The sequence below is a fragment of the Stegodyphus dumicola genome, chromosome 3, assembly GCF_044657685.1.
Source record: "Stegodyphus dumicola isolate Sdum_Otavi_A_Nest chromosome 3, ASM4465768v1".
NCBI lineage: Eukaryota > Metazoa > Arthropoda > Arachnida > Araneae > Eresidae > Stegodyphus > Stegodyphus dumicola.
The window spans coordinates 199,291,931-199,317,954 of NC_140770.1; the positions used below are offsets into that span (position 1 = coordinate 199,291,931).

The following is a 26,024-nucleotide window of genomic DNA, read 5'->3' on the forward strand; positions in this document are numbered from 1 at the left end:
CTATAATAAAGGATTAGAATTTCGGTTTCTGTATCCGTCTCATTTTGAAAACATTTCTTTTCTGCAAGTATACTGCAATCAACGACCACAACAGCTACAGAAATGTAACAAGATGTTAAAGACCTCTCCTCCTTCAGGTGAAAAATCCAAGTGCTTAGTGAGTTCAATAACATTTTCTACACCCAGCAAATTAAAGTATAATTTGATTCACAACAAACAAATATGTGTTTTAAGTACAGTTTGAAACATAACATATTAAATATTTATTCACAAGCAACGTTCTTAAAAAAATGTATTTCTTCTCTGTCATATGTATTTATTACGTAATCAAATGAACTTCCTGTACTTAGTAATCACAACAAATAACCTATTTTCACGAATTTTCATAATGATATACTCCCAGACAAAATTTAATTTGTATTTAAAAGACACGCTAAATACTTAATAGTAACAATTCGTAGTAAACAATAAAAATTTGAGTCAATTGTAAATTGTTAAAGTGAAACATTGAGAAATTACAAAGTAAACAAATACAGAAACTTTCTGAAAACTATCCATATACAAATAACAATTTGAAAGGTTTATTATTAAATGTTTAAATGCATTTGCTAACTATATCCAAAAAATATGAAGCGCATAGCACTATCGACTAATTCAAACAGCACCTATAAAATCTTTACAAAGGGGAAAAAATTAACTTTTCCGCGAAAATATTATACTTCCTAGAATTCGATTTCAGTCATGTTAGTGAAACATAATTTTCAATTTCCAATAAAGCTCTATCTAATAAGTGGCTTATTTTTCAGCTCATGCAAAATCACTTTTTTTTTTTTTTTTTTACCTGTCTGTTGAGTTAACGAGTCTTAATAACACCGCTACGTTTCCAGTTCGATGCCATTCAAAGGACATACCTCCATTTGCTACGTAATCCCCGGCATGTGTGTATCCCGAAAGCCGAAGATTCTGATGTTATCTCCTACATCCGCAGTATTGAAATTCAATACAGAGCGTAAGTGGTTATATCCGTTCGATCAAAAGGGGAAAATCCAAAACATTGCATCGCAGAAAACGCCAAGGTCGCGTGCATTTTTGAATATTTCTCTCGTCATGGGCTCCACTTGCAACAGGTTGGGCACGCAAAGATTCAACGTTTTCACGAAATGGTGTCACGCTCCGTTGACTTCAGTAATGGACATTCCTCAAGGGCCTCTTTTATGCGCGTATTTATGGCAGATATTTGAGCATGGGGGTTAATTATTCCATTTGAATAAGGAGCTTGCATATAGTGATGGATTAGAATAACGTTTTCCAAGTTTCACTAGGAACAGATCACATTGAAAACACTGCAGCAACATTCACTGGTGTTCACAAAAGATAAAAATGTTTCAACTTTTGAAATTTCTTATAAATTTTTAATCATCAAAGATTTAATAGTTGAATAGGCAGTGAAATAATAATATAAAAATTACTTTGAAGAAAATGAAATATTTCGATTTCACAGAAATTTAATAAAATTTAATTCGAAATTAGAGTACCAACAAATTTTGTATAAAGTAACAATAAAAATTATTCAGCAGCTTTAGTTCTTTCTCCGGTTTAATTTTTGAGGTAATTTTATATTTTAAAACCATTTACTATATCACATTGCACACTACCTGTAAGATTACTTACCACGTCAAAACATGTTAAGATAATCAGATTTAGAAAGTATATCTTCGGGAAGTGATTTATAAGGAAAAATAAGGTAAGATATTGGGCATTCCTCGTTCCGTTATACTTAACAACACTACAAGTCCGACTCAACCATCAAGCCAGGCTCAGGGGTTCAACCTCCGTCCTCGCACCTTGAAGATATTATGCATTCCTCGTTCCGTTACACTTAATAACACTACGAGTCCGACTTAACCGTCAAGCCAGGCTCAGGGGTTCAAACTCTGTCCTCGCACCTAGGAGATATAGGGCAAACCTCGTTCCGTTAGACTTAACAACACTACGAGTCCAGCTCAACCGTCAAGCCAGGCTCAAGGGTTCAAATTCTGTCCTCGCACCTAGGAGAGAGCCGGCGGCACTGGACGTCAATTTGCTACCTATCAATCACACGGTCTGCCCATTGTCCAAGAACACTACCCAGAAAACCTGGGGTGCTACCCCCAGGCAGAACCAGAGATGCCACCCGGGCTACTAGAGCTTTGAGTTCTAGGACGTGCCAAACCGACGGGCCGACCCGTAAGCGATTTTTCCAGGGCTTTCAGAACCACTAGGTTCGTTATTTGTATACCCCCGTGGCCGAGACAGCCTCCGTTCAGATCCTAGGCAATAGCTTTGCAGAGTTCTCTAAATTGACACCCAGGGAAGCATTTCTAAGGAAAATGGTCTGGCACATATTCGCATTACTGAAAATGAATAAAAGCCTTATGTAAACAGACCGTTCAATTATTAGGTGCAAAATCCTATGCAAACTACAAGAGTTTAATGGTTTTCACGACTCAGCCACTGGTAGGTCTTCTTGCAAACAACGATATATTTTGTAGAACTTTTGAAATGAGTTTATCGCTTTTATGTTTAAAAGTCAAAATGTTCATATGAACTCACTGTGTTTATACTCTTATTTTGAAAAAATTTCCGGAAAATGGTTGTAGGACAGTTCTATTTGAAATGTGCATAATTATTTAAATTTATTATTTCGAAATAACATCCATCGGATTGCAGATACCTGCTCCAGATTACATGACATTCTTGGAAGCATTACTAAAATGTCTCTTTTGGTATCTGTCATAGCTTTAAATTGTCTGAAAATCTTTAACTTGTAGAATCACCTTAATAAGAGAGAGATTGGTGCGGGATGGGGTGAAAATTTTAGGAAATAAGGTGATTGAATTATCACAGGGATCAATTTTTGATAAACAAACTCAAGTTTTTGTGTTAACACTGCTCTTCGTTCGAAATGCGGTTATTATGTCTAGTGGTCGAAAGACCCTTTAATTGCGTTCTTGCTATAATATGTGCTCTGGATGATAAGTCTTGCATCATCTAGGAGTGATGCACACATTGAAATTCATTACTGCAAGTTTTATTCACATGACATAGCTTTCCACGAATTTTTTCAATACAGGAGTACAATTCAAATATAGCTTTATCAATCAGAAAAATATGTCTCACAAACATGTTTAATTTCTGAAATTTATTTGGTAAAATTTGTATAAAAAATGATTACACCTTCTGCAGCTAGCACGTTCAGTTATTAGGAACTGACCGAAATCTAGGATATTGCGGGTGGACGAAGTTTCAAAAATAAAAAGTTCATAGACGATATGAACCTGCTTTCAAGTTCAAGCAAAATTTGGATTTTTAAAACAATATTATAATTACTAAATAATAATTAATAGATTAAGAGAGCAATAGCTTACTAGCGCAAAAAAGAACCTAAACAAAAATACTCATATCAACTCTACATCCTAATCCACGTCAGCAAGGTGAATGAACCATTCAAGGACATATTTTCAAGGCCAAATTGTCTTAAAACATACTTTACAATAAACATCATACAATTTCTCGAAAAACGAGAAAAAATAGGCATGTTCTTTTGATAGGATTTCATAAGCAATTTATGAGCAGTTTTCAGTCCTTTACAAAAGAAAGGATACTTCATATTTAGTCGATATTTTCCACTCGTACAGATTTATAACAATGATTTTAATTTCTTCGTAAGAATTTGTATGAAATTATTCATCATTTTAAATTGCACTGCGTCTATGGATTATAGTGTTAAATAAAATTGAAGTTATCTCTATATTAGATTACGTAGGGAGTAGATTACAGTTGCAAAGTCTGAAATAATTTTTTTTAAATAGTAAAATTCTTTATAAAGCTTATTAAACTTCAACGAAATAGAATTCAAAGTTCAGTTAGACTACTTCTGAGAGTTATATTGCTTTCCTACATACGTCCTTATAAAGTCTTTAGTTATTCTATAATTTCTTGTTCATATATTTTTCAGTTCTGCGCAAAAGCTCCGTTGGCGTTGATAAAAAAGAGGCAATTTCAGTTAAACAGTACAATCAAATTTTCCTATTACCCAGAAAATTGAAGCCAAATTCAGTGATGTACAATTTAATGATAATGGATTATGTATAATTGTATTTAATCTGAAAGACTACTAGAAGATCAAATCGTAATTGCGTGAAAACAAATTAAAAAAATTTAAAATTAATATACGTCTCAAAATGCAGCTTCAAAATTCAGAAGATGGCTTGCACATTTAGAAGATTTAGAAGAAAATGTTCGTTCATCTTACAGCTACCAAAATCCTAGAATGTTTTAAAATATTTTCATTGTCTCTTCCTCTCTCTATATAGAATCATAAGATTATTTAAATTGCAATTTATGTTTCCATTGAAACCACTGAAATAAATGAGGAATAAAAGAAAACTATAGATATCGAAATATTTTCTAGTAAGAGTTTCATTTCGGGCAGAAACTTCCGGATTTTGCAGTGTAAAACTTCAAGCTAAATCTCTTTTATTTAAGCGATGTTGTTTCTTCTTAATTCAGTATCGTATGATTACAGGCTGAAACCGACATGATAGTGACAAATGTCTCAAGAACAAGTATTCAGTATTAAGCATTCATAATCCTTAAAAGAAACCTCTTCTTTTTCAATATACTTCCATTCCTCGCATATCATTTCCGTTAATCCAGCTTCTGACATAAACGCACCCAGAAATCACAAAGGATTACGACAATGAAAACGAACATCAATTGCTCGCGTGACTACCTGAGGACAGATGTGCGATTTCATGTGCCGATCTGCCAGCCGAATTGGCACAACGATATCAGGATACCCTTGGGCACTGATGACAGATTCTGTGTCACCAGAATTCTCGAACGTAAAGTACAATATTAATCTAGTTAACCTACTTGGAACAAACAGAATATTTGGATTACTGCCACATTTACATGCCACTAAAGAAATTATTGTTTGCTTCGGAAAATAGCTTTTCATTTTCTCAAAATGTTTTATTCATGCATTAAAATTCATGCTGAGCTTAATAGTATCAATATTATTTTGTGTAGGCCTATTGTAACGCAAGATTTGGATCAAAACAGCTTCTCAAGCGCGCAACACGAAAATAAAATTGCCTATCTGATATTTTTCTTACCTAAGCAGAGGAAATATTATTTAAGATTTATACAAAACTTCCTTCGCTCGTTTTTCTTGAAACACTTTTTAATTAACTTTTAGGTAAAAGTTTATGATATTTCTTTAAATTAATTTTATGATGCTTACGGTATATTGTATCAATATATCATAATGGAAATGACTATTCTAATAACGAAACTTGTACAAAGAAAAAAACTTAGCTGTGTATAAATCTTTTATGCGAAATAACATGAACAAATCTTAAAAAAGAAAAAGAGAGTAAAAAAGAAAATCTGAAAGCTTTCAGACTTTATATTACGCCCAAAAGGGCGTTTTTTTAACGCTTTCTGTGTTACCTTTATTTATTAAATACCATGTTTTTCGCACTTAAACCACATGAAATTTAATTCAACAGCAATATCACAAAATAATTAAAAACAACATATCTTTAGAATTTCCGATATACAGTCTCGCGCGCTGGGATAAAAATGTTTCTTTCCGTGCAGTATTGCCATTGCTTGTTTTAAAATTGATGAGTTTGTTAATAAAAAATTCGTTAAAGTTTTACAAAATTTGAAATAGTTAATAAAACAAATTCGAAATTTGATGGCTCTAGGTATCGTTGTTTTTTCACAATGAGAGAAAAATTCTTGCAGATTCTTGATTATTTAGTTTCTTTAAATATAATATTTGGTGGGAACAATTTGAAAAGTGAATCAGGGCAGAAAGTAAAACGATGCAAAATGCTGTTTTGAGATTAACAGCCCTTTGTGTCTAACGCCTTTTTGCGCTAAAAATTAATTATTTAGGGAAGATATTTTAACTGACCTGAAATATCATTAATACAGTAAATCCTTTCTAACATAATGACCCACGGTTCGAATAATCTTGGTCCTCTGCAGGAGTGGTCTACTTAAAGAGCAGAACTTAAATATCATCAATTTTAATAATGCTTTCAGATATATTGATCACTTTCAGAGATGGTCCTTTTAAGGATGTGGTCTTTGCGACATAGTTCACTGAATGTAAGAAAGTACAGTGCAATGAATTTACGCTGAAAGGTCCTAGACATTACTCTGCAACAGAGCTAGGCCAGGACGCGACGTGAGTACTTTTTCCCAGTAGAACGTATTTTTAAAAAATTACAATTTAAAATACTATTTTATGCACTTATTCCATATTTTTCGCCTTATAAGACCCAAACCGTCTGGTGGTGGAAATGTAATTAGCTCCTTAGCTCAACAATAGTTGAACTTCATATAGACGTTACTGTAGAACATTCCACGTATTATGAACTACTACTACTAACGTACGTAAGAGCTACTACTAACTTCAGGTAGTACAGGTTGCTTGCTCTACTTAGAAACAGCGTGCATAAAATACATATCGAAAGCTTTTGAAATAAACACTTATAACTTACTTGCAGTAAACGTACATAGAACTAACCAATGTTAATTATATTTTGAGAAAGAAACGCTATTATTAAATAGATCAACTAATATACTTGATTATTTTCTTAGGCACTGATGAATATTGCACATTATAAGGCCTTGACGCTTACCGTTAAAATAGTAAAACTAACTGACCCAGCATACAGTATAATGCGTTAAATCAAACTGAACCAGGATATACGAAAGTTCTCCATTGTTTCCTACGCGTTGTGATGATATTCACCGAATTCGCTTCCAGTTCATTTTCAGAACGGAAACATTTCGTACAACATACACGAAAATCTCTGCCCTCAACCTGGTCATGGCCTTTGACTTAACCACTGTTCATTGTTTTTCAATCGAGAGTAAAAATGTTTGCCATTCTCTTCCTTTTTCACAGATGTTATTGGTCTTGAACTCATATTATGATGAAAGATAAATTGTGCATTTAAAGAAAGGATTCGTGAGAACATTGACCTCGAACGTAAACAAAAATTTAAAACAATACCTTTACCGTAAAAGAAAAACGGTACCCTGTTTGAGTTGAGATTCAGACAGGGAAATTGTTTCAAAAATAATTCCTCCTTCTTTGTCAAAAATTTGTATGGATCTTAGGAGAAATAACAGATGATTTATTTCGATGGATTACACAGAATTCTGAAAGAAAATGGCCTATCACTGAACACATTTCGATGAAAAAGAATGATTGCAGAATAACTGTCAGATTTCGAAGAAATCTGGAAATAGATTGCCATATTCACGGCAATGCGTATGTAATGAAAGCTGTTATGTATGAGAAACATTTTCTTCAGATAAACAAATTAACTTTTATAAAAATCAAATTCTTTTCGTAGAACAAGAATCAAAGAATGCAATAATGGAATACTATGCGTCATATCTAAATTTTTACTTTAGTTCTCGAACTTTTCCCTCATTAACAAACAACAGAATTTCGTCCTTAGTCCAGGACAGTGGTTTTAAGAAGTAGGTATTTTTCGAGAGTGAAATTTGTTATTATATAATATTCTATTAATTTTATTAGAATTATTTGTCTTATTTCTTTATATATTTTTAAAATCTATATGAGAGTAATGAGAAAACCTAACTATTTTATCAAATAAAGTAAGGTGCAAAAAGTACTTATTATTTAGTGTCTTACTATCAAATAACTAAATTTTTTTTATCATAATAAATATTATCTTAAGACTGTAATTAAAGAGTAAATTCTAGTAAGGTATCTATCAAATAAGTAATCAAATAACTTTCCCACTTTTAACCCAAAAGGGTATTGGTTCAAATAGGCTTTTAGTCTCGAAACAGAATTTTGCGTCGTCCACTACAAACGGCGAATCATTTTTCAACTTGTTGCCACCATTCATTATCACCTTGTATTATTTTTAAAGAAATTAAGTAATGAAGAATCTGTATTTATGTATGTTCCTCCCATTGTGAGAAAACGACAGCACCTAGGGCCATCCAGTTTTGTTTAACGTAGTCCTCCACCCGAATATGTGCACCTTGAAGCCGACACTTTGAATTTTGAATCTTATATGTCATATTTTGTAAACTTTTATTGAATTTTTTATTAACAAACTCAACGATTTGAAAGCGAGGAGAGGTAACACTGTACGGAATAAAACATTTATCGCTAGCACCCGAACCTGCATATCCAAAATTCTAAATATATGTTGTTTTTAAATATTTCGCGATTTTGACATTGAATTGAATTTTGTTAATAAATTTAACACACAAAAAGTTAATAATAAAGAGACAAAAAATTTTTGAAAACCATCTTACTAAGAAAACTGAATACTAATACAACGAAATGAGAAAGGACTGAAAAAATATAAAAATATTACATCAATACTGCATCGGCAATTTTAACATATGTTGCTATACTGCTTTTAAAATTTTAGTAATTTTGCTGTTGAATTGCATGTTGTGTAAGTGCGAGGAAGGTGATGCTTAATAATAAAGCTAAAATGACAAAAAGAAATGGGTTAGCAAAACTGAGTGCAAGAGCAGACTAGTACGCTGCAAGCTCAACAAGAGCGTAAGAAAAAACCCTAAGGAAACAATTTTGGGCGACTGTTATAATCTGAAACCTTTCAGATCTGTTTTCTTTGAATTTATTCAGATTTGTTATGCATTGCCAATTTTTGAATTTGCTCAGAAGATGTATCCACATGTGCATTACGATTCATATCAGATTAATTAATGAATAAATGCAAAATAGGTGAAAGCTACTTGATTGCAGCTTAAATTGAAAGTAACTTACAAAATTCCTTCATAGGCTAAATGAAAAATTTTTCAAGAAAACCCTGAATTTCCATTATTATGTACTACGAGAGGACTATCGCTCACATACGTTAAGCACCGATATTGATCACAGACTATACCCCTATGGGAACTCCTATTTCACGCTAATGTCTTCTAATGTCTGTTAATTCTATACGGGAGCGAAACTAAATTATTCGATTACCTTTAGGCACTCACTTGTTTCTTCATTCCTCAAATCCCAGCTCTTCTATTGTTTTAGATAGTCCAAATTAAAAAAATTCTCAATACCAGATCTCTGAAGAATCAAATGGGTTACACTACCTTTCAGCATCAGCCTAGCATATGAATTGTGTATCATTTGCCTGGCTTCCATTAAGGATTCCCTGCCTTCTATTAAACCAAATCACAGTCTAAAAATCATCAAATAATTCCTTAAAATAAATAAATAATTCCTGCCTTCCATTAAACTATAAACTAAATCAATTAAAAATTTCAGAAGCTCAAGTAACAATCTCACTATTTTTATTATGCAAACACTGAACCTTAAATATATTTACTTAAAGACGTATCCTTCTGGACGAGTTACGATAAAGCAATAGTAATAACTAGAAGTCCCAAATTCTCTAATGAATCAAATACAGTTTTAAATGAAAATAACCAACCAACGTACCTGTGTCTTGTCCAACATTCAATTCTCAATGCTCTGTCTCAATTTTTTTTGAAATATTAATACCGATTTACTATCGAGCGCAGATGATCTCTCTCAGACTGCTTTGATTGTTCTCATTTTCAAAAACATTCCTTGTAGATGTACCCATGGATCTGTGTCTACACCTCACACACTTTTCTCTCTCCGTCTTTCTGAATCACATTAACCGAGATACTGATGTCACTGCTAACGTTGGTCATAATAATTAAAGTAATATGAAATAATAATTGAAGTAGGCAACTCATGTCTTAAAAGCTCATTCATCTCATAATATCTTAAAATTAACATCAAAACAGTTCGCAGAATGCAAATCATAAAACAAAGATTACAACATCCTATTTATTGCATTTTTAGAAACTTAAAATTCACAGTTTTAAATGTATAAAGTAATATCTAATCTGCTTTCCAAAATAAAAATATTAAAACTTTCAATTCCATTTTAATGTTCTTTACAGATCGTTGCCATCCTCAGCTTTAAAACAAAGAATAATTAAATTAAACATTTTGATATTTTCCAGTGGTTTGAAGTATTGAGTTAGTATTCTTGTGTATTAATAATCCGTACAAACTTTGTGAATAAACATGTCAGAAGAGCCAAAAAATTAATCAAATATTAGGAAACTTTTTTACAACTCTAAGCAGTAACAATTTTTACAGGTGTAGATATCATTCATCATTCGGATACTTTCATCAATTTACATACAAAATACAAATAACATAGATAATATATAAAAAAAAATGTGGCAACATCCGACACTCTGTAGACAGTGCAGGATTTACGTATAAGCTAGACAAGCTATAGCTTAAGGCCCTTCTCTAAAAGTTGTCCGTTTATTCTTTAAAATAATAAACGGAAGTACTGGAAAAATGGTCTTGAACGAGTTGTTGTAATCATAATTACTATGGCAGAGCGTGAGTCTTTCAGAGGAGACAAGAAAACATTTGGTTCTCCTCACAATGACAGTTATCTTGGTATACTCGAACTTATAGCAAAATTTGATCCTTTTCTAGCAAGCCCTATTAAAAAAATTGGAATAAAGGATCAGGTGTCACATCTTATATTTCTAAAACAATACGTGATAAATTTATCCTCGTTACAAATTGTCCACGTTACTAGGGTTTCTACTTAAGATAAGAGTTCTGTCTGCATTAAAACTACCAATAGTTCAATCTGCGCCGGTAAAGTTCTAAGCCAGCTTCGCGTACTCTGCTCTGTTTAGCTTCGGCTATTAATTTCTTTAAATTTAAGCTTTACGTTTGGTTTATTGGTTTTGTTTTTTCGCCATAAATGCTGGGGGAATTGTAAGAACTAGGGGTACTTTCTGTTCATCTTTTTAGTTTTGAATAAAAGGTCTTTTACACCCTTCCCAAGTTTCTGTTGCACTTAGCGATAAATCGCTTATCGTCTAGAAAAAATTTTAGCAGTGGATGTTACTCAAAAGAGTTAAACTGTATATAACAATTCGTTTAACTTCTTGTTCGCTACATTCATCGTCTGCTAGCATTATCCAGTTGTTCATTTGACGTTTCGCGATCCTCATTCACTACTAATTCTTTGATTTCTCCTTCTTCCATACCTGAAAATCCTTTACTGCCTTTGCTTTTGCAATTTGTACGGTTTTCTCGGCTTCATTTTTAACTGATGGAAATCTTTAAAGATTGTTGACAACTTCTGGCCAGAGTTGATGCCAGAAAACATTCATTGCTGGTGAATTTATTTGTTCTCGCGTGAGTTTAACCATTTTTATGCAGTGTCTTAAGTTGAATCGCTTCCGAAATGTCGTTAGTGTGTCGTGCTTTCCTTCATCTAGTGCTTTACTAGCAGCTATGTAAATATGTTTGACGTAACAGGTTTTGAATGTTTTTACGATCCCTTGATCCGTTGGTTGGATTAAGGAAGTGGTATTCGGTGGAAAGAATTAAACTTTTGCATTTGAATGCAGTGTTGTCAGGGCTTCAGCATCGCGTTCCGGAGCATTATCAATAATGAAGAGAATTTTAAAGCTCAGATTTTACTGTTCCAAGTAATTTTGACTTATAGAATGAATGAATTTTCAAACCAGTCATTAAAGAGGAGTCATTTTTGCGTTGGAGAAATTAAATGGAGACAATTAAGATCACGCGCAAACGCAAAATCGCGTTTCACAAGGGTTTACCGCACGGGGCCAGGCTCTGATAGTAGTTGCGGCAGTTTAGAAAGAGATTACAAGTAAAAGAACTCTTATTTACTCTAAAAAAACTAAACTTTAAGTTATTTTGTTGCTTACTTAAAAAATGAGAGTTTAGCTTTAGGGCTTTTAAAACTCATAAGAAGAGAAAAGGGAGGGAGAAAGATACTAATTTCAGAAAAAGTTACGATCAAATTTGTTTTTTTTTTCGTTTTATTTTTGAAAATAAGTTTGCAAATAGTTTGGTTAAAGATATCCTTTATAATTTTAAACAGAAAAAAAGTGTTTTGGCACGCAATTAATATATTTTATAAGTGATAAAAATTTATATATATTTAGATAAGAAAATATGAAATAAGAAATTAAAAATTCCAAAAAGGCCCTTTTTATACGATACATGTTTTCTAAAATATATTGGTGCGTAAAATGTATTCTACGGGCTAGTTTCTGCATGCGTACAGCATTTTAAGACTAAATGTTATTTCTTTCGCCAAATATACTAATTTATCTGTTTGTTGCTTAACATTCGTACCGGTTCGCTTATTCATTTCAGGTATTCATTGATGATTTGCTTTTACTGAAATATTACAACATGCAACATTAACATGCCATAACTCTATGTACAGGATGGGAAGTGAGGATCTGACAGTTTTCATGGCTAATGTGCGATGGAGTGGTACTGAGCAGAAATAATCCCCAAAACTCTTACAAGCAGGAAGAGGATTTATTGCAGTTCACCGATACATACTCAAGTCTTAAAAATTACACTAGTAAAATAGATATTTATACAATCAACATAATCGGTACTTTCCGATTATCAGCATTTCCTGAAAAGTGACTAATTTATTGGCGACTTTATGAATCGGCGAAAAGTGTTTGCTTGGCTGCTTTTGCATCTTATAAGCACTGTTCATAAACAGGAAAAAAAACATGTTTTAAAAGAAACAAGCAATATTAACGAAACTATTTTGAGCGTTATTTAATATATCAGGAAATTATATATTTATATAGCTGATCTTTACGTATATACAGTCATAGGAGAAACTGTGCGCTTAAGGGGACTGATAAGCGAGATGAAGGATCATATAAAGCGTGCAAATCCACACGTACTCAAACACTAAAACTCATGGTTTTCTCATGCGTGGGCTGGTTAGTGTCAAGCATATATATATTTTAAAATACGCCAAAAACATAGTAGTGCTATTGAGGGTTGAAACGGAGAGTGCCGGTAAGCAGAAAGTACCATATAACGTTGAAGTGATTCATAAAAAAAAAAAAAAAAAAAAAAAAAAAAAACTTAAATACTCGTATACTGATTACATCGGTTCAGCGAGTTTCACACAATATGCGGTTTAAGTTCCTGGATACAGTACGGCAGCGTAATATATTCTTTAAACTAGCTGTTCACTTACATAAATCAGAAAACTAAACCGGGAAATCAGATGTATTAGAATAAATTAGTCTCACTTTTGCATAATGAATCTCGGCAACGTCAGAAAGCAAACGAGCGTCAGACGATATATTGGCGAGAGAGAATTCTACCTATGTTTCGGATACAGAAGTCTTAAATAGATTTTGAGCTAATATTTCACTTGTGCTTCATTATTTTCATCATGTTGTCTTCTTTTACGGAATATACTCCTGATAATATTGCCTAATAGATAAGCCTTAAGCTATTTAAAACTTATAAATAAGTCTCTTGTAAGCTCTTTATTTCAGCACTTCAATTTAAATGTTTGTAAAGACTGTTAACTTTGATTTGTATTTTATTTGAGTCAAACAAACTCTCTAACTAATTAAATATAAAGATTTTGTAGTTATTCTAACTTATGATTCTTGAATAAAACTATGCTAAATAGAGGATAGCGTACTCAAACGCCTCAATTGCGTTAAATGCGCGAAAAATCACCAAGGAATACGGTTTAAAAAACATTCCTACTTAATTTTGATATTAATATCATGTCGAAACTTAATGCATAATGCTGAGTTGAAAAAGAAGCACATCGTTATGTTGAAATCATCAGATGTATCATTATGCACCGTCGCTTTATTCGAAATTTCCATGTACAGCTACATTAACTGCAATGGAAATAGTCTTTCTAATGTAATAGTTTTTTTGGATATTATATTATAATTCTTTATATTATAATTCTTTTGGATATTATATATAAGATATGAATATCTCTCAATAAATTGCAATGTACCCTTTTCTTATTTCTAACGGTGGGATGTATGCTTCTGCACCATTCTTTGGTAGCATTTACCAAAGCCATTCGCATATTATCTTATAGATCAGTGGCCTCAAACTGGTGGCCCGCAAACACATTTCCCATAAATTAATTAGTATTCTTATAACATTATTTACTACGGCAAGAAATTGAAGAAAATTTAAGATTTTAATGATTTTGAGTCCAAGTTTATATTTATTCATAAATGAACGTGCGTAACGCCTCAGAAATCTACAAATGGAGTTAATTTACTCTGTGATATAAATCTTATTCGAGATTTGAAGGTACAGATTTTATTAACTTTTTTCATGCTTGTCAAAGGATAACTACCCTCAGTTAAGAATTTTTGCAGAAGCAATAATCGTTTTGATTTTGTTTAACATTTATATGTTAAGATTTTTTTTCTCTGCAGTTGAAAATTAAGAAGTCTCTAAAAAGAATCACGCTGATCGATGAGCATCTATAATTCTTTATAAAAATAGTTTCTAGAAATTTTTCTCTAAGGTTACAGACTTTATTGAACTGAAACGTCATAAGATGATATAGCTGAAAGCTTCAGTAAGAAATAAAGAAGTTTATAATAATTTACATACAAATATACGCGTTTTTACTAAATGCATCAATGTAAAATTTGAGAAATAAAAGAATCATAATATATTGTCATTATTTATTCTCAAATTTTATCTCATTTAGAAAGTTTTCTTATTTTCAGTTTTAAGTCAATTATTTGGTAGTTAATTCAAAACATTAGATTTATTTGATATAAATATCAGTCTAAATATAAATTGAATTTTTTCGGCTTTGCGTCATTATTATTACCATTAATGTATGTTTTAATAAATATTTAATAACTAAAATTATAAATTTAGATGCAAATTAATTTTGTCAAAAAAAGTTTCATTTTGATTAAAAAAATGAAAGAAAGAAAAGAAAAAATGGCCTGACGCCTGCTTCTTGATCGTATATTCGGCACGCATGCAATTTAAGTCCGAGACCACTGTTATAGGCTTATATAGGTATATTTATAGGTATACACCGTTATAGATCTATATAAGTATATTTATAGGTTTATATAAGCATATTTATAGGTATACACTCTTATAGGTTTATATAGGTATATTTATAGGTACATTTATAGGTTTATATAGGTATATTTATAGGTACATTTTATTATATATTTATACGTACATTTATAGTTACACACTGTTATAGATATATTCAGGCAAGGGTTTGCTGATATTGAAAGGTAGCTTCAAATACTTTAAATGTTCCTCGTTTTTTATATCTGACATAAAATTATCGCTATTAGTATCTCTTTACAGATATGTACGAAGGACATAAGTTAGCTTGTAAATTACGCACGCCGTATGAAAATACCTATATGTTATTACGCTACATGTGTGAACGCATAACCGTTTTAAGCTTAGATACTTTCCCATAATAGCATCTTATATCAACGAACTGAGTCAAAGAGAAAATACGCTTTAGTTGATCTTTCTTAGAATTTTTAAGCAAACATCGTACTGCAGTTGTTAATGATCACGATAGAAACTTGGCTTACTTTGGTAATAGGAAAGAGAATTTTTTTGGTTTCCTTTTTTGCCACCCAGAGGAGAGAAGACACCTCTGCCAAAGTCCGCTATCACCTAGAATTGAAACGTTTGTGTTAGCAATACAATAGAACAGGAAAAGTAAACATCTGAATAAATTACGAATACAAATATTTACATCTAATATTAGATCTATGATGAGTATTTTGAGAGAAATACTATATATGAAAATCTCTCTGTTAGGCCAATTTAAACGAAAATTGGCAAGAAATGTAGCAAAATTCAGAAGCCATCGCAATATATCATACATATATTGCCACTCAACAGTTATTCATACAAGAAGTTTTATGTGACACTCTTATGGTACAGAATATTCTTACCAGACTGCTACGATATAATTAAACTAAATGGAACTCTTAAGATATATTTGAACCTATAGCTTAAAATAAAGCAGTCATAATAAAATATGGCACAGATTCAGTATTGTCATTAATAGAATATTCATTAAACTGATATTCCTAACGTTAATTCAAGAGCCATTACCATGATATTAGGAATACATACCTTTATATAGCATATTATGTTTAATATTGTATAGAATGTATCAGATTATACAGATTGTATATAATGAAAAAATGGTTTAAGGATAAACATGAACGTCATATCTTCGCCCTCAAATTAGCTGAGAGTGAAAAACTAAGAAATAATTTTTTTATTCAAAATGCCTTATTAACCTGCTAATTTTAATACATTTTTATAAAATGATTGCAATTCTCATAAATGTGTGATGTCACATCATACTCATTTTCCTATTTTCGAGAAAAATTAGTCTGGGTTAAGTTAAAGGAAAGATCCCTAAGTGCTGTTTTTCAAATTCCTGTGTTATTATGAACTACTATATTATACTTATATATGTCTTTTCCCAACCTTTCTCTTTTTCTTTAAAATTAATTTTGGAAAAAACTTCTGGGTAAAGGTGACTTAGCTTAATATCTGAAATGTTTTTTAAAGCTAGCGTAAAAAAGTTTTAAGATCTATATATCAGAATTTATGTTTATAGAACAATAGCAAGAATAAATACTAATTTGCTTATAATTAACCATTTTTAAACAAAACATCCTTGTTGGTTTGTTCGAAACATTTTGTTACATTCAAAACAGTTTCACTACTGTTTCCTCAACTCACCGTAAAGATTCCAACTAAGTTGTTTGATCAGTGGCTTTCACTACTTTTTATATCCATAAGGTTTTTGTATATTATTGTATTTTAACATGTGGCTTCTACTGTCCTGATGTTTGACCGCCTCTGTTGTATCGCTCAAGCTGAAATTTTAATACAGGTAAAAATACCAGAGACTTCACTAGAGAATCGAACAAGTATTTCCCTAATACATTAACTAGCTAGAATTTAAAAAAATGAATTGACTGCATGTTTTTTCTCCTAAGGAACGGTGGAGTTATAGATTGGAGTTGCTACATTTAAAGTTAAGGAATTTTAATACGAAACAGGGCAAGGTATATCGATGAAACGGTCTTCATGATTAACAGCCGAAGATTTGACTCATAGTTCCCGTAATAGCCACCATGGTCTTTAATTCATGATATTTATATACTGGTAACTGGGAATGAATTATAAGTATTATTTGTGTCAAGAAGGATTATTGGGATTCTTGACTGTGAGTATTACTATTTGGCTATCCTTTGATTTTTATACAAGTATCTTTGAGGGTATGATGCAGAACTGCTGTTGAAGGAAAGTGCAATAATTTTCATAAATAAGAATTATTATTAGTTAATACGTAAACATTAGTTCAATATATATCATTAAATCATACAATAACAAAAACGTAACACAAAAAGCACACAGAAAAAAAATTAGAAAATAATGCGAAGTGAGATGGAAGTGCATAATGGTATTTAGCAGTCATAACAAATCTCAAAATTTGAAAGTTTTAGAATTTTATATCGAAGTTTTGTTTATGTCTTAACTTGGATTCAAAATGACGAAGTACCTCTAGTTAAATAGATTCATACTTGAGTGATTAATTTAAAAATGCGATGCATGAAAGATATCAATTTTTATATCCGCTTTACAATTTTAATGCTGAGTGATAAGAAATAACTGAAAAATTATTGAACAAAAGCATAAAATTATTAAAAACGTAAATTCTTATTTTATCATAATTTAGCATGATACATTAAAACTTCATTTATGTGAAAAACAGAAAATTCATTATAACACCTTTTCCTAAAATTTAAAATCACATTTACAATATTTAATATGTTTCGTCCGAAAGCATTGGTTCTTTACTTATTGTAGCTCTGCATGGAATTTCCCGAACGTTTGTTGAAACGTTTTTCGATATACTTCCTATTGCTTATGAGCTTAAAATATTTTTTTTGCAAGAGACTCCGCCCCCCCAAAGAAAAAAACATAATGCAAGGAGGTATCTAGAGATTTGACGTAATTAAATAGGTGTGACTAGCATGTATTTAATATTCACCGTTAAATTTCCAAAACAATTTACTATTAACCGTAATGAGTAGCTTGCATCTGACTATCACTGGACAGCCAGACACTTTTTCTATGCACAATATCGGCACTTAATTTCGAAATATTGACTCTATGACACTAGTTTAACAGCAGACTGAATTAAATTATATTTCTGAATGCAGTTTTCTAAATTTGACGGCACAACACATTCAAAACTTGCTACTACAATAAAACTTTCAGAACTTCCCTACGATTATCAAAACCTCATTTGAAAGTGTTTGTCTCAAAATGTTTTTCTTTTGTCATACTTTGATAAATAAAGTCACGCTTCATCTAGTGTAAGTATATTTTTCAGGAGCTAAATATGTCTCCTAAAGACGTAAACAATTAATCTTAAGTCGATGTCTCTTCCACGAAATAGATGTGACATTTGAAGGTTATTTCAGGGTGAAAAATCTTCCTGAAATATTTCGAATATATACTTGATTGAGATGTTTTGAATATATTTGTGATGTGTCTTTGTTTAAGAATGTTCAATTTGAAGGGCATTCGAAAATTTCCTCGAATGCTGGCATGATTAGTTTTCAGATGAGGTTTTGTTTTGACAGCAAATATTCTATGCAATCAAACTAATATAGATGCAACTTTTTGAATTTAGATGCTGTTTTTTGAGAGTGTCAAACATATAAAATTTTTGGAGTGAATCTTTTATAGTGCAACTTTTATAGACATATACTTATTTTTATAGATATATACTTATATTTTTACAGATATATCAGATTTATAAAAATGCATGAAACTTATATAGTGCACGTTTTTAGTGTTTCAGAAACAATATCCTCCTTCAAAAAGACATGAAAAATATTTGTGCCATTTAACGATTTATCAGTGGAATTATTGCTCTAACTATTAAATACTAAAGATTATTGAAATTTAATTTTATTTAACTTTTTCTTAATGGTACAGAGGGCTGTGAGTATCTTTCTAGTGTACATCATAGCCAGCTACGATTAAAAAATTTGACGTAGAGTGTAACAAGCCTTACTTATTTATAGAACTCAAATTGTTATTTTATATGTTAGCTATGTATTTGTTGCAGTGATTTGAACATGTAGCTTTGTATAAGTATATAAAAACCGAGTTTACATAGAATATACCTCTTTCCATTTTATTAATTAATTGAACCATACATTTTTTAAACTAATAGAAGTAATTCATAATTCCACCATTCTGGTTTTCCCAAATGTAATTCCATGCTATAAGTAATAAAACCGCTTGAAATAAATCTTTTATCACAATGTTTACCACTAGAGGGTTACCACTATACTAGAGGGGTACTAAATTTCAAAACAAAATAGAACAAAATAAATATAAATTGTAAAAAATAAGAAACAAAATTATTTTTATTACATAAGTATCGGTTTTCCCCTTTATACAGTCAAGTTTTGGGGTTTTTTTTACGCGTTTTAAAGTTACATTTTCAATATTTTCTAGAGTTCTTCATTGCATATCTTATGCTCAGTAGACCGTTTATTCTTGAGCTTTCCCAGCTATTGCAAACTGTGCAAATGATTTCGTTGGTTTTGCTGCGCATTAATAACACAGTGGAATTGGTTAGCAACTGGCTTCAGTGAGTCAGATGTCATCAACATAACTGAGTGCATCAAATCGAATATTAATGAACTAGATAAACATTTATTAACATAAATGAGAATCAGGCTTAAAAACGAACGGGAGAGCAAACGAACGACGGGAGACGACGAATATTTTTGAAGTACCTATTCAAGAATTAAACAGTTGCACAACTATAAAAAAATATTGAAATGATTACAAACATTATTAGGACGCGTGATACGTTATGAAATTTTATCTCACTGTTAAACTTAGCTTTACAGTTTGCTGTACGATAAGCAGTGTGTAATTCGAAACTGCACTATTTATCGTTACAAAGAAATCTGTGAAGACAAAATGTTCAAAGAAGAAAAAAAATAAGCCGGTGCCGATATTGTACTTCTTAGAGAATAAAAAATGAATTATGAAAACATCTCTTTTTAAAAATTATTTCTAATAATGATATTTGAATTTATTAATAGCGTTTTATTTATTGAAAAATGGAGAATATTATTTAAATTAATAATAGTAGTAGGTAGAAACATTGCTGCGATCTTGCTAAAAAGTTACCAGGAGCTGTAGCTCCACGAAATATTTTAACGCAGTATTACAAAAATTAAAACTAAGAAGAAGTTTGTCTGGAAAAACTGGAAAAAAAAAACTGTAAACAAGCGAAAAAACTGCCAAAATTAATGCTGGAAGACTTGCTAATGCACGAAAAAATTAATCTGACCGTTGTGACATGTGAACAGTTAACTCACATGAAAAATAGATCGACGGAAAAAAAATATATAAGGAAAATACAAATAAAAAACATAGATTGATAAAATGCCAATACATAAAAAGTAAAAATTAAAAATTAAAATGAAGACACAAATTGCAACAATAAAAAATACAATAATTAAATAGCGGAAAATGGTAAATTAACCCACTCGTACTCTCAATTGGCTTTTCAAGGGAAAAAACCTGATTGTCGAACTAGGTTAAATACCATTACGCGTTTCGCCGAAACAGACCATTGAAGCTCAATTCATATTAATTCCACCATTCTGGTTCTCCAAAATGAAATTCCATGCTATAAATTATACAACCGCTTGAAATAGATATTGATAATTTTGGAACCAAATATCAGTTTTTATATGCATTTAATTCTTCGATTACTCCGCTTTTATATAGTTCGAGATACTGGCAAAACTGATTACCAGATATACGCGAGCTATTAATGTATTACAATATATATTCAGTTCTCTCGTTGAAGACAACATACAGGAAAGAATAAAAAAGAATACTTTCTATGAGATCAAAAATACAATCGAGACTGTGATTACAGAAGCCGAGGACTTTATACCATCCATCATCACATGAATTCCTATTTAGTCGGCTATGGTAAACAATGATCCTCACTTGGATGCTGATTGTACCCAAAGCTAATATCCATTGCTCATTATATGAGTGCCAATTAAAATCATGATTCGCAATGGATGCCGACGACGATCGATGCTAGAACTGAAAGAACTAATATAGAAGGTATGGAGTGTGTTAGCTCTCAGTTTGGTGTGGGAAAACTTATGATCAAATTCCTTATTATAAAGTGTTCTCAGTCCGTCGTATAACAGAAAGATACTTCTTATATTTCCTGTCTTTAAGTGAAGGATTAATACTATGACGTAATGTTTAAGTTATGATTACAATAAAATGCACTAATAACCTTAAATAGTTTTGAGAAAATTCAACATACGGTGACGCATGAAATATCAGATTCTTATATTATAACACATTTATCAATCATCGAAATACTGAAAAATAAATTCGTAGTTAATTGTCTGAACATGGAAATTGAGCAGAATGTGCTCAATGTGTTCATTTTATTTTACAACCTCCTGCAAGAAAAGCTTTGCATTTAACGCAGTCCTCCGGCATGCGTCTTCCGGAATTGCACGGCGCAACTGCACGATAAGAGCTTGGGTTTGCGCTACATTTTTAGAATTCTTTATGAATACCTTATCTTTCAAAAAATTCCCATAAAAAGAAATCACACCGATAATATGCGAGGGCACTCTCTCTCCCACTTTCGTAACGTTCAGAAAACCGATGTGATATTACATGCTCATTAAATATTTCATACAGGAAATCAAGAATAATATTTGTAGTGATCCGTTTTGCATGAGCCACTGACTATGTAAGGAAAATTTTCAGGTGAGCGGATCTTTGATGGGCGTCGTCGAATCTTTCTAACTCAGAGTCTATGGCTGCCGATTCTGTGAATGGTCTGTTTGCAAGGAGCCCATCTTATACCAAAGTGTGCACGAAAACATCTTTGTGTTGCCACCAAATTCTTCGTTTCTTCAAAAAAAAAAAAACATTATAGTTTTCACTTCCATCATCATACAAACTATTGTTTCGCAGGAAATTAGTCTGATACTGACTTTTTCTAACATCCATTAAATTTTCCATGACCAAAAGCATCCGAATACTTGTTTTAAACATTCAATATATAATATTAAAATTTTTTTTAATTTAAGGAGGTGACTGAATAGCATACCATTTCGTACACCAATCTGTATTTCCTTGCACTTTTGCTTTGTTATTAAGATCTGCTGAATTTTAAAACCTGCAGGGAAGGAAAATCATATTGCTACGTTATTTTTTCCCTTCACATTCCATACGTATGGGGTTCACGCGGATTTGGAGTGAATAACGACGACACTTGATGAAGTATCGAAATACAATATTTACCAATATTTATTAAATATAATATTTACCAATATTAATCAGGACAGCTCCAAAATCACGTTTACAGTCGTACTCTATCCGTCTATGGCACTATGAACACGCTGACACAGCCTCCAGATTACCAGGCTTTCTATAACGGTGAATACAGTTTAACTGCAAAGCACGAGAGTACAGCTCCCGACTCTGCTCTGTCGTTCTTGGAACTCCACATACTCTCCATGCTACAACTCGCGATGCACTCGACGATACACTAAGGTACAGCTCCCGACTCCTCGGTTTAGCCATTTCCGAAGTTCAACACACTCTCTCGACGATGCACTAACCGCGATGCACTAAGAGACTCTTTCGGTGCAGTCGACGACCCACTCAGCACTCACTGACCGACTGTCAACTCGATCGGCTCCGCACGGACTAACTGACTGACGATCCACTCCCTCGACTCTACCAGCAGGGTTTATATAGTTTTTGGCTTGTGTTCCAGAACAAAAATTCGTTCCAGAAGGTTCTCCATCCGTCTATGGCATATCACCAATTTTGTCGCCAAATGTGGCAACCCAGCCTTCTCTTGCCATTTTTTAGCAACCTAACTAAACCTGCTTTGCGGGGAGCTATCTTACCGCGCCTGGATATTTCGTAACAATAAAAAAATAGTATCATTTTAACAACATGGGATCCTTCATTGAATTAAATAATTAATACAAAAAGACATTCTGAATTTATTCTCAAATAATACATATCGAACACAATTGCAATATTATAACTTAATATAGCTATTAAAAACGGTTTTGGCTTTGATTGTTTTAAGTCTAAAAAAGTTAATACGGGTGTAAACCAACCCTGTTCTGTATTTATCAAGTATTGAGTTAAATATATTGAGCTATATATAAAAAAACCAGGTCTAACTCTTTGCTGTTAAGTTTTTAATTGTATAAAATATACATTGACAGTATTATGACAAAACTAAAAATCTTCACTGATACCCCCCCACACAAATTTTACTTCAGTATTTTTCATTATTTTAAAACAGAAATGCATGTTTTCTCAGATACTTATGAAAGAATTAATATGCAGTAATTATAATTAGATATTTCTTTAATCTAAATCCATGGGAAACATTTAAACACACATTTCTCGAAACGGTAGTTTTGTATATTCAGACTTTTGGCATAGAGAGGATTATTTAGATAATGGTAAAACAGGCGAAGGCTATCTGCTTAAGAGTAAGAATGCCTTCGTGGAGGATCTTCTAGTGAAAATGGATTTTCCGCGTGTTAAGCGTGCAGAAAACTTCAAAACCTCCCATGCAGTCATTCCGTTTGCGAGCATTTGAATCCTGCCATTATTTTTATATGGATCAGACAAAGTATGTGAGTGTCCTCTGCTTAAAGGAAGGGATGTTTTAATGGAGGATTTTCTCAACGAAACTGTCTCTTGTTGACGGTACACATCGGAAAAACCAAACAAAATCCATCGCAGTCAGCCTGTCATTGGAATTAGAACTCGGGCCAAGCTGTTTTACTACTCAGCTAATGGTAGGCCGTTCTGGCGTTGTATTGTTGATACAGTTTTAATAAAGGAACACTAATCCAAGAATTCCGTAACTTTTATATTATAATCTCATGAAATCATAGCAAAATTTTTGTTAAGTATTTTGCTAGTTAAAGCATTGTTAGGTAAAATAAGTAAGGCAAATACAAACATTATGTGGTCGCTCATGAAACTCGTATCAAAAACTGTCGTTAAACTCGGTACTAAACACAAAAAGTGTTCAATACATTGAAGGAACATAAGCTTCCATGCGGAAATACCCGTGACACACAAAATACACATTGCCCGTGACATTTTGAAGTAGCACATTTTCACCGCTCTAGAATTACAAACCTATTTGCTTGTCCTCTACCTATTCACCGGCAAGATAGTGAGTGTCTGCTTTCTTGTTTACTTAACCACTTCTAACAGCAAAATCTGAAATACAATCTAAAGTTTCCTTTTAATGTGTCAGTTTTCAGCTTTTCTCCCCAAATCTAAAGCTTATTGATGTGTATGACAAAGCAATTTTATGCATGAAGCTATTGAATGAAAGGGGCTTACGTCAACCGTGTAGAAGAGGGATGTAGATGAATGTAGCAGGTGAAAGTTAACGAGTCTACAATTATTTACGAGCCACAGCATTAATAATTAATAGAAGTACTGTTAAGCAAAGATAAATATTAAAATGACAGCCTGCACTAAAGATTTTAAGGCAAGCAAGTTGACAGTAGATCTCTTTTATCCAAACTAAAAAAGGCCTTTCGGATAAGCACTATTTACAGGTAATACACAATGAGGCTTATTCTCCCCCCCCCCAAAAAAAAAGGTTCATTTTTAAACATATTACAAACCATGTGTATTATGCACATTTTTGTATAAATGTAAAAGTTTATGTTGATAGAAATTGGAAAAATGCTCTTTGACCAAATGGGAAAAATATATATATATATTGCACTTTTATGCTTATATTCATATTATTCTTTGTGCATCAAATTTACTCAGACGTTTGTAGTATTTTGCATTTTGAATCCTTATCAAACGATAAAACCATATGATACACAGGTTAGATATATAAAATACATATATAGGTATTGTATAGGAAATAAGTTGACACACTGCTGAGAAACAAATTACTAACTAAATTCCGGTCAAATTTTCATTTTGCAGGAAATTTTTTTAAATTCCCGTGAAAGATTAAAAATATTAAAATAATGCCTTCAAAAGTTAAACCCATCGAATAACATGCATAAAATATAAAAATGTAAAAAGTGTAATTATTCTGTAATGTACTAGTTCTATGCTATTGTAGTACAATTACGCAACAAAATGTACATAATACATACTATTTTATAAAATATTTTAATGTTTGAACAAAAAATAAAAACATTTTATATTCTGTGATCCTTTAAATTCACACAAATGAAAGATGGCTACCTAGCAACTCACGGTTATCTATGGTCCTTGAGGCAGTTTTACACTCTGATCTAGGTTTATAAAATATATTATTATTAATGTTACCGACTCAGCTTTTCCTGATGTAACTTCAAACATTCGAACATCTCAGAACCATATTAAAGGTCAGGTGAAAATATAACCACATCACCGAAAATTGATCTCGAGCTTGTACTCGTAGTTTCGCATGGGCGCCCGTACAGTTCTCTTTAATTCACAACAGATATAATAACTACCTTAACGCGTTTTCGTTATTTCCGGATGTATTCTAAATGCGGCTTGTGATATTAATATCCATCTTAAAACTGGCCTTCTTATGAAAAAATGTTCGCTATAAAAAAAAAAAAAAAAAAAAAAAAAAAAAAAAAAAAAAACTATGCATCTGTAATTAAAGAAAATTGCTTTTACTTCTCTTTTCGAAATCAACAAGGGATTGTAATCTCAAAAATATTATAATCTCAAAAAATTTCAGCTCTTATATTTCAACGGAAATATCCATTTTGATGGTTGGATATATCCATTTATAAATATTCATTTTACATCTAGATATTTTTTCCCTTAATGCCTGTAGGTACGGACAGAACAAGGGATATTTTTTTTTCCAAAACGGATTCTAAACTGAATTCAAAATGGATCAAGAAGGGATTTTTTTCGTGACGTCTGTACGTACATATATATGTATCTTCCATAATATAAAAAC

General features: G+C 31.8%; 1 protein-coding gene across 1 annotated transcript in view; it reads right to left on the reverse strand.

Moving 5' to 3' along the window:
• The window catches only part of LOC118193437 (uncharacterized), a 421,049-nt gene that overhangs the window by 90,609 nt on the left and 304,416 nt on the right, over positions 1–26,024 (reverse strand). Inside the window, exon 9 of the mRNA XM_085812477.1 lies at positions 15,517–15,601. Coding sequence (XP_085668603.1) covers positions 15,517–15,601 — 85 coding nt within the window. The remainder of the gene's footprint in view (positions 1–15,516; positions 15,602–26,024) is intronic.